We start from the raw sequence: 10,873 nt of genomic DNA on the forward strand, positions 1-10,873 counted from the left end.
GTCCAGCAGAGCAACTCTCCTCATCTGCCCCTCTATCATTTGTAGAAGGAAGTTATCATCAATCCATTCCATGAACTTCTTTGATTGCTCATGCCCTGCTGTGTTGTCCCTCCAACAGATGTCAGAATGTTTGAAGTCCCCCCACAAGGACCGGCACTTGTGAAGGTGAGGTTGCTCCTATCTGTCTGTAGAGGGCCTCATCTGCTTAGTGTTCCTGGTCAGGCGTCCTATAGTAGATCCCCACTATAATGTTACCTAACCCATTCCTCCCTTTAATCCTAAACCATAAACTCTCAATTTACTACTCATCCATCCTGAGACAGAGCTCCATGCGCTCCAGCTACTCTCTCACATAGAGGGCAACTCCCTCTCCTCATTCTCCCCAGCCTGTCCTTCCTAAAGAGAGTGTATCCTTTATTTGCAACACTTCAGTCGTGAGAACCATCCTACCATGTCTCCCTGATCTCAACAAGATCATAGCCCTGCAACTGCACACAGACTTCTAGCTCATCATGGTTATTTCCCTTACCACATGCATTAGTATACAGGCACTTAAGAGGGGAACTGCAGCATATCTGGTTCCTAGAAAGGTTTGGAGGTTTGGGGAGATTTTTAGATAACAGCACCTTGTAGTCATTTTTGTGCTAACCTACAAATGCTGGAGGTGACTCTGCTTAAGCCCCATTTTGTGATCCCTCCGTCACATCACCCCATGCCCTCTGTTCAGTAACCCTGTCCATTGCTCCCTCACAGGGCTGCTGGTAACCCTCTCCCTCCCCCGTCATTACTAGTTTAAAGTCCTCATGAGGTCAGCCATCCTACTGGGAAACAGGATGCCTCAGTTTTTGCCCCTCTTAGCGAGGCAGATCCCATGTATCCCAAGCAGCTGATGATCTTCAAAAGGGGTTCCATGTTCAAAGAACCAAACCCCTGTCACTGACACCAGTTCAAAAGCCAATTATTCATAAAAACATTGGATCATAGAATGGCTAGGGTTGAAAGGGACCTTAAAGATCATCTAGTTCCAACACCCCTGCCATAGGCAGCGATGCCACCTGCTAGATCAGGTTGCTCAGGGGCTCATCTAACCTGGTCTTGAACAACTCCATGGACAGGCATCCACAACCTCTCTGGGCAACCTGTTCCAGTGCCTCACCGCCCTCTGAGTAAAGAATTTCCTCCTAACCTCTAATCTAAATCTCCCCTCTTTTAGTTTAAAACCATTCCCCCTTGTCCTGTCATTATCTGATTGAGCAAAGAGTCACTCTCCATCTGTGTTTCTTTTTTGTAAGTCCCCTTTAAGTACTGAAAGGTCGTAATGAGGTCACCCCTGAGCCTTCTTTTCTCCAGGCTGAACAGCCTCAACTCCCAGTCTTTCTTCATAGGAGAGGTGCTTCAGCCCCTTGATCATCTTCGTGACCCTCTTCTGGACCTGCTCTAACAGGTCCACATCCTTCTTGTGCTGGGGGCCCCAGACCTGGATGCAGTACTCCAAGTGGGGCCTTACCAGGACAGAGTAGAGGGGGACAATCACCTCTCTCGACCGCTGTTGATGCAGCCCAGGATGCAGTTGGCCTTCTGAGCCGCCAATGTACACAGCTGGCTCATGTCAAGCTTCTCATCCAATAGAACTCCCAAGTCCTTCTCTGCAGGGCTGCTCTCAATGAGTTCTCCAGCCAGTCTGTACTCCTGTCTGGGATTGCCCTGAGCCAGGTGCAGCACCTTGCACTTGGACTTGTTGAACCTCATTTAGTTAATGTGGGGCCACTTCTCAAGCTTGACCAGGTCCCTTTGAATGGTATCCCTTCCTTCTTTGATATCAACTGCACCACTCAGCTTGGTGTCATCTGCAAACTTGCTGAGGGCGCACTCAATCCCATTGTTACTGATAGAGATTAAACAATACCATCCCAGGACAGACCTCTGAGGTACACCACTCATCACTGGCCTCCACCTGGACAGAGAGCCAAGACAAGTCAAGCCAAGTCCTTATCCGCTGAATGGTCCACCCATCAAGTCCATCTCTCTCCAATTTGGAGATCACGATGTCATGTGGGACCATGTGAAAGGGCTTGCAGAAGTCCAAGTAGATGACATCAGTCGGTTTTCCCTTGTCAACTGATGCATCATAGAAGACCACCAGGTTGGTCAGGCACAATTTATCCTTTGTGAAGCCATGCTGGCTGTCTTGGATCACCCCTTTGTCTTGCATGTGCCTTGACATTGCTTCCAGGAGGGCCTGTTCCATGATCTTGCCAGGCACAGAGGTGAGGTTCACCAGTTTGTAGTTCCCTGGGTCCTCCTTTCTACCCTTTTACAAATTATTGACTTTTACTATCAGTGGCCTACTTCTCATACCTTTCCCCTCTGTAGCAGTACTAAGGAGAAAAATACATGATTTAAAAAGTTTCAAATTTACTGATAAAAAGTACCTATTGGAGTTCAAGCACAGAAGACTAGTACATACTGCATAGAGCTTACTTGAACTCTAGTCACCCAAAGCAATGCAGATGCATCCAACTACACTAAACTTCCTGCCTGTGCACTCTCATGTGTACCACATTCCCAGAGGTCTTTATGTAACTACAGCACACAAAAAATAGACAAGATTAATAATAGCTGTGACTTCATTTTTACTGAAGCTTAGAAAAACTTGCTTATTCACTGGCTAAAGGATAACCAGCTATGGATGGCTCTGAGGACTACCAGCACACATTTAATGTCATGTGTTCTTACTGCAGAGTCTGTTTCTACCTTAAGCTTCAGTAGAATTTAGGCTTGGAGGCATAACCCCTACAAAGACAGTATTATAATCCCAAAATCAAAAGTTTGTATTCACAGAGGACATAGGAAGTAGAGCAATATATGAGCACATTTTACATTGAAGATACACTATGGATTGCTGAGACTGTACAAGCAGCACTGCATGACACGCAGTACTTAAAACCCCAATATCCGCAATAATCTCTTTATCAAAGGACTTTCCTCTAAGAAATTTAATGGACCAACAATAACATTGATTAGGAATGCAAGGCAAAACACACTCTACAGGAAATGCTACAGGGTACTCAGTTTTCAGCATAAAACAAACAAACCCACCCTTTTCCAAACATCATAGAGAACATATACATTTTTCTTTCTACCACTGAGATCACTGCAGTCTAAGAACTAGAATAGAAGTTTATGCCAAGGCAAACCACTAGCTGTCTCATATTTCCAAGTGCAGACTGTGTCCTTGTTTTACCTTCAAAGAAATTATCTTTTTCTTAATTCCTAATAACAATCTTCTTTCACAAAGTGTAAAGCTGATTTGTCAGCATTTCAAGCTATGACATTCAACTTTATAAGATTTTTTTTTAAAAAAGAACTAATTACTAGTATATTGCAATTTCAAATGATTTTACAGGAACATAGGTGTCATGAAAAGTCTTAAGAACAAGGTACTCAGTTTAGTCACACTCTCTGCTGTCTCGCAGAGATTATTTTTTCTTAAGCCTAGGGGAAACATAGATATATACACACACCCCTCCATCCATACACACACACACCTATAAAATTGAAAACTTATTCCCTTATCAAGCTATTTGAATTCTGCAGCCATTAAAAGAAAACTTTGTAACAGCACCACAAACAACAACTAATTACTGTCTATCAAAACTACTTACCTATTCAAACAGAAGTTGAATGGAAATTTTCAGCCTAAGATTCATTTCTTAATTATCTTTAAAAGGTAACTACTTACGCATTAGAATGAACAAACGAAAGAAAAAGATTTTGTTTTGTTTTGTTCTTATTAACCTCTCATAAGGAACAGTTTCAGATTGGCATCAGTCAGAATACCAATTTGCATCGTCAACTTCTGAAATAAAGTAACGTTTTATTTGTTTTTCAAATAATACTTGTAAGAAAGCAGCAATGATAAAAAACACAGACCTATCTAATTTTCTAAAACCAAAAGATGTCTCAAAAATATGCCAAGACTTGCTTGGAACAAAAAAAGAAGTGTTATCTAAAGAGGAGAATAAAAAAAAAATCCCCCCAAAAAACAGAAAAAGAAGTTTGTCTGCAGGATTCTAGTCATGTATCTTAAGCAGTATCCAAAATAAAAACTAGGGTTTTGAAAATTACATCTTACTGAAGAACTACTGTAGTAAGTTTTCAATTTCAAATTCTTTTCAACACAGCTACTAGCAATTTGATATACCACGTCAATTCACTATCCACCCATCCTTTTCTGGCACTTGGCATTTGTGGATGCAACTTCACTGGGATGTATCTTTACTTGGCCTTTTTTTTTTTTTTCCCTTTAGTTCACTTGACTAGTGCCGACCTAGTAGAAATTTAACAAGGAGTCATTACTTCTCAGTATAACCTAAGAATGGCCCAGATTCACCTTGCCTCAGGACTCAAATATAACCAACCTTTTAGCTACAATATTTTAGCTAATGGATTCTGGTTTTCTTTCATGAATACTCCACCCAGTCTCCCTCCATTTTACTGCAAACACAAAACAACTGGCACACTACTAAGAAGTAAAAAACAAAAAGACACTTTTTCCCTAACACAGACACATTTAGCAAGCTTTAGTTATTAAAAAAGCATATAAGTCTCTAAACCCTGTCAGGGAATTACCTATAAGACTCTACCACATGAGTAATGTATTGGGTTTATACAGCAAGATTTTCGTAGCATGGGGCTGCAGGGGTGGCCTCTGTAAGAAGAGTCCAGAAGCTGCCCAGTGTTACATAAGGGCCAGTTTCAGATGGCTCCAAAAGGGACCTGCTGCTAGCCAGAGCCAATCCAGTAAGCAATGCTGTTTGTGTCTCTGTGAGAGCAAATTTAAGAAGGGGGGGGGGGGGGCGGAAGATGCAACACAGCAGCTGGGAAAATGAGGAGTGAGAAACAGCCTTACAGACAGCAAGGCCAGTGAAGGAGGGGGAGGAGGTGCTCCAGGCACCAGAGCTGAAGTTCCCCTGCGGCCTGTGCAGAGGACCATGGCGGAGCAGGTTGTCTCCCTGCAGCCCACGGGCACCATGGCAGAGAAGATCTCCACACTGCAGCCCATGGAGGGAGCCCACAGGGGAGCAGATAGATCTGACCTGAAGGAGGCTGCGGCCTATGGAGAACACCCTCCGGAGCAGACTCCAGACCAGACCATGGAAAGGAGCCCATGCAGGAGCAGGTGATCTGGTGGAAGCTGCCACCTGCAGGTAAGGGACCCCACACTGGAGCAGGGGAAGAGATTGACCATGAAGGAGCAATGGAGACAAAGTGTTACAAACTGACTACAACCCCCATTTCCTATTCCCCTGTATTGCTTGGGGGGAGGACATAGAAGATGGCTGTTTGGGGGAAGTTGCTTTTAGTTTCCTCACTGTTCTAGCTTGTTAGTAATAGGTAATAAATTACCTTAATCTCCCTATGCTGAGTCTGTTTTTGCCTGTGACAATAATTGAGTGATCTCCCTGCCTTTATCTCAACCCTTGAGCCCTTTTCATCATATTTTCTCCCCCTTTCCCTTTGAGAAGTAGAAGAGAGCAGTTGTGGTGGAGTTCAGATGCCCATTTGGGTAAAACCATCACAGATTTAATTCAGATTAAACCTCAGTGATTTTGATGCTAACCCTTCAATCACCCTGATAACTGTTGAGAGGGATAGCACAGCAGGGCATAGGCAATCCAGGAGGTTCCTGGAATGCACCGATAACTTTCTTCTCCAAGGGATAGAGGAGCCAACAAGGAGAGGTGCTATGCTGGACCTCACTCTCACCAACAAGGAGATGCTGGTGGAGAATGTGAAACTCAAGGGCAGCCTTGGCTGCAGTGACCATGAAATGGTGGAGTTCAAGACCCTTAGGGCAGAGAGGAGGGTGCACAGCTCGCTACCCTGGACTTTGGGAGAGCAGACTTTGGCCTCTTCAGGGATCCGCTTGGTAGTGTGAAATATGTTCATCTGATTTGTGTCAGTATGGAACAATGCTAGGGCTGCATGGTATGATGAATGTGACCTTCTGTCTTACATACCCTTGTATAACCACAAGTCTAAGAAAAACAGAGTGGTTAATGTATATAGTTCTTGTATCTTGCAAAGGAATGTTTTAGCAAGTCGTGTCAATAGAGAGCTTGAAGGGAAATGTATTTGTAGGCTTTTCCTTTAAGTCTCTGATATCTGGGGGGGTTTCAGAATAACTGCTAACTATTATGACTATTGCACGGGACATTATGCAAGTCTCTGATATCTGGCCAGGAGATTAAGGAGACGGGGAGAGCTGAAGAACAACTAAAAGACAAAGCTTGCAGGGGACGCTGCACAAGTCTCTGACATACAGCCAAGTTGGACAAAGGAGAAGGACAAGAGGGAGGAAGACTATGAGCCTTCAGCATGAGAGACCCCCAGAGGGACCACCGGAGACTGATACGCATGCTCCAGTAGGAGGGTTCGGATTCCAGAAACTAATTATAATAACCCTGTTGGTTTTTTTAGAAGTAGTAATGAATATGTATTAGCCTAGGAGCATAAAAAACAGCTGCTTGATGTAACTGGTGTGCGTCTTGGTGGAGCAGAGACTCCCGGCGCACCCAGCGCTGTTTGCTTACCTCTATTCCTTTAATAAATTGTAAACTTTGATTATAGTCCTATTTTGAAGACTGAGCCATTTATTACAGTAGAGTCCCATGTAATAATGCCCTGGGGGGGAAGAGGGGCCCCAAGAAAGCTGGTTAATATTCAAGGATCACCTCTTCTAAGCTCAGTGATGCATCCCAACATTTGGGAACTGAAAAAAATCAGCAGGAATCCCAAAGCCAAACTAGAGTCTACATACACAATGAAAGCTGTATCATCAATTTAGAATTTATTCTTTTAACAGAAAAAGGTTCTAGACAGAAATACTTGTGTGTTTTGTTTTTTTTGATGAATATTCTGTCTGAACTGTAAGATGAAGAGAAGCGTGTTTTTTGTTTTGTTTGTTTTTTTTTTTTAAACTTAGACCAACATATCTGATAATGCTCAATTCCATGACAAATTTTCTTGGTAAAAATCACAACTTGCTAATCAAAGAGAAGACTATTACTAACAAAAGCAAAGAGCTTGCTTCATCCACTAGCCCTTCACATTAAGTTCTATGTACAGTTTCCTTCACCTTTCAGGTATTTTTTCTGATCTCAGGAGTCTTCTGCATTAAAATATACAGATATATCCATACTTTAAGGTATATACTCTTGTGGTGGTGTGTTAAGCTTGGCTGTCTGCCAGACCTCCACCCAGCCACTCTCTTACTCCCCCCTCCTCAACAGGGCAGGGTGAGAAAATAAGATGGAAGAGCTTGTGGGTCAAGATACAGACACAGAGATCACTTACCAATCACTGTCATGAGCAAAACAGTCTCAACTCAGTGAAAATTAATGTAGTTTACTGCCAATTAAAATTTAAGTAGGATAGTGAGAAAACAAGAAAAATGGTTCCATTGCCAAGCCAGCTGGGACTGGCTTTGTCCAACACAGGGACAGCCCCAGTCTCTTCTCAGAGATCACCCCAGCAGCACCCTGCTACCAACACCTTGCCACATAAACACAATACAATTCTCTATACATGCACAGTTTTTAATTTTTATTATTATTTCCTATCAGACATCTACCAAAAAGAAACCAATAGATAAGAATACTTCTGTAAGTATGCTCATGTTTTCTTGAAAGCAGGATCCTAGAGTAGTAGCTTTCAATTTATCCTTTTAATCTTCTGTGGAAGGTATGAGTTTATACAGCAAATTCAAGCCTGCTGACAAAGAGCTGGTTTTACTTAACTGTCTTTTGTGGTCCACAGACTATTAAATCAACAAAGCAAATTAAATCCACAGAAATTACTGCACTGTCGTAACATCAGCTTTCAAGAATGTAAACAATGATAAGGATATTTGGTGCAAGAAACCACTTTCTGCTTACTAAAAAGAAAGGAAGTACAATGCACCCCAGCCAGCTACTTTCCAAATGGGGTATACTGAGTATACTCCTTTTTACCTACAGAGTAGGTCTGCTCAAGCGCTCCATGTCTTGTTCTACAGGAAACATAGGAGAATCAAAGAGATGGGAAGTCAGATTGCTATTCAACGTTTCACTTCTGCATTCCCTGTTCTTATTACTAGGTAACTAATATGTATTTACTCCTATTCAAGTTTGCAACAGAATGCTTTCAAGAACATACACAAAAACACTTTGCTTAACTTTAAAAGTTTCTCGGAGTATTGCTATTAAGTTTTCTGCTTATATTTACTTGCTATCCAGATGAACATTATCTGTGATATTTCACCTAGAACTACTAAAAACAATCCAAAACAGTGATTTATAATAAAGAAAAAGCCGAAGAGTAGATTCCACTGTAATTATTACACAAATTCTAACATCAAGCAGCAAGATTAGTTTAGTGTTTGTCAGTTCACAATCTTTGCCATGCCTGGTACTAGCACATACTTATAGCTTCAGAGGTTGCTAACATGGCCAAGGAAAGTCCAAACAGTACAACAATTATTCAACTGTGAAAATACAAGAGATTCACTTCTACTTGTAGCAAAACAAAACTTCAGGCTCAGCATCTGCAGCAATGGAAAGATTTCTGGTCATCTACCAAACAGATGAAGAGATTCAAGAGTGGAAAGGAGCATAGGAGCATGGCAAATTGCCCTTTCCTTTCCCACATGCTTCAGAAATGCCTTTTCACTGCCAGTCACAGGGAATAGAAGACAGCTACAGTTCCTTACCACAGTGCTGGCCGTTTATATATAATCTAAGGTTTCCAATTAGCCCCTTCTCTAGCCCTCCTATTGCTGAGAATACTACAAGCTTTCCACAATTTCTGCAATTCATTATAAGAGTTTCTTTAAAACAATGTAAACTCCTTTTATAATAGTTATTTTAATAACATAAATTGGCTCAATTCTTTAAAACAGGAAATTTCACTCTTCCTGATTGCAAATGGTAAACATGCAAATATGCTTTCTGACATCTGCCTGTGAATTCAGTAGGCTACAGGGTTAATGATTAATAAAAAACTAGGGAAAAAAAGTTTTATTTTTTTTTTTTTTTTAAAAAAGTTTTAAAATAGCTCAACAGCACATTTAAAACGCAGAACAAAGTCTCACTTCACCAGCAACTATCAAGTTCCAAGTAATTTGCTGATATTTACTTTTAATAAAATTGTTCAGGAAGCTTTAATGATATTTATTTAGTTTAGTCTTATGAGAATTGCTACAGCTTTTAAATAACTTTGATATACCGGTATTTTTATATCAAAGTGGTCATAGCTTGATATGAAGTAATTTTCCTACATTATTTTTTTTAGCTAGGTGGCTTTTTTCAAGTAGTAAAACCTTTCATAAATACAAGGTCAGAGTTGTCCCCAAAAAATTAACGTTTGTTGAAGGACTTATTTATAATTCTCTAAAAAGTTCAGAAGATTAGCTTTATTCACATTTCTATTTTGTTCATATTCCTCTATTCAACTGACAAAGCTTGTTTTGTTTATTTGTTTTATGTAACTGGGAATGTTTTGCCACTTAGTAGAAATAAATTTGTTTGCTAATTAGACAAGTACCATCTTTACTGGAAGCAGAGATCTTTATTTAAAATAAATTAGAGTTTACAAATTATTCACAAGATCCAAAGTTTATTATCTTTCTAGAATATTCCTAGGTATAACAAGAATAATGACATCAAAAGAATACACAAGAGTTGTCAAAAGTTTCTTTAATTTTACTGTTCATAAATTTCCTAGAGATTTGCACCTAATATCAGCTAAACATTTCTCTCTTCCCCATCTTCCCACCCCATTACTCACATAGTGAATAGATTTTTTTTTTTTTTTTTTTTTTTAAATTAGGAAAACAGTTGGGAAAGTTGTACTTCCATTTTGGAAACCAAACATGAATTTAACACTTTCCATTATACTGCTTTCACAGCTCAACAAAGAAGGAAGCCTCATAAAGTAGCACATATCAAAAGCTAGAATTAACAACTCATTGTTCCAGCTTTAGAGATAGTCCAGTTCAGGGCTTATACAGCATATACTATGCATGCATGCCCTGCACTTCATAGACATGGAGTCTTATTTTAACATTTCAATCCAATCTGTTTCAGCTTTTAACACTTACGGCAACTTTTGAGGAAAAAAAAAAAGAGTAACACTGATACAGTTCTAATACTAGTTAAGTTCTATTCTGTAAGGTATATCCATGATTATTAGTTATTAAACAAAACTATATGAAACTAACAAGCAGATTAAGCAGACATAAAAAAGCATAGCCAGTCCTCCTAAACATGGCTTGTTTGCTCACTAGGAAGTTTTGGCACAAAATTAAAAGGTAAAGCAGTTCTATTAAACAAAATATAAGAGAATACACAACCAGGGACTGAAACGACAAAGTGCTTACCTTGACTCTCCACTACTGTTTCTTACACGTTCTTCATCACTGTGCCCATTCATTGTAAATATTAAGAAGTTTAAAAGATAAATAGAAGTCACTCAGGTTACAAGGTGGATGTCAAGAATCCACTTCCTGGTACTCTGTGTTTTCCAGGTGATGTGTTTATTCAACCGTTCTTTGCATGCATTCAAGTTTTTTTTCCCAAAATTACCTAAAGTAATAAAACAACATGCATAATTTTAAACACAATTTGAAATATTTGATGGCTACAACTGAAAGATACTGAAAATTACCTGTCCCATCACACCAATGCTAGAAGGGTATATCTCACATTTTAACTGAAAAAATATATTTTGTTATACTACACTGAAAAAATTAAATAACTAAATGAAATACATGAAATGCACAGAAGGAAAGACCTTTTTTGCAGTTGGGCAAAAAACTATCAGGTCCCAGCCA

General features: G+C 40.1%; 1 protein-coding gene across 1 annotated transcript in view; it reads right to left on the bottom strand.

The window, feature by feature from the left end:
* Positions 1 to 10,473, bottom strand: part of LOC309889573 (chromodomain-helicase-DNA-binding protein 1-like) — a gene marked incomplete at its 5' end in the record, with an annotated part of 88,378 nt that extends 77,905 nt beyond the window's left edge. Inside the window, 1 exon segment of the mRNA XM_082782442.1 lies at positions 10,421 to 10,473. Within this exon segment, the coding sequence (XP_082638568.1) occupies positions 10,421 to 10,473 (53 nt within the window).
* Between the last annotated feature and the right edge of the window lie 400 nt (positions 10,474 to 10,873).

This window comes from Aythya marila (genome assembly GCF_965140915.1).
Source record: "Aythya marila genome assembly, chromosome: W".
Classification (NCBI taxonomy): Eukaryota; Metazoa; Chordata; class Aves; order Anseriformes; family Anatidae; genus Aythya; species Aythya marila.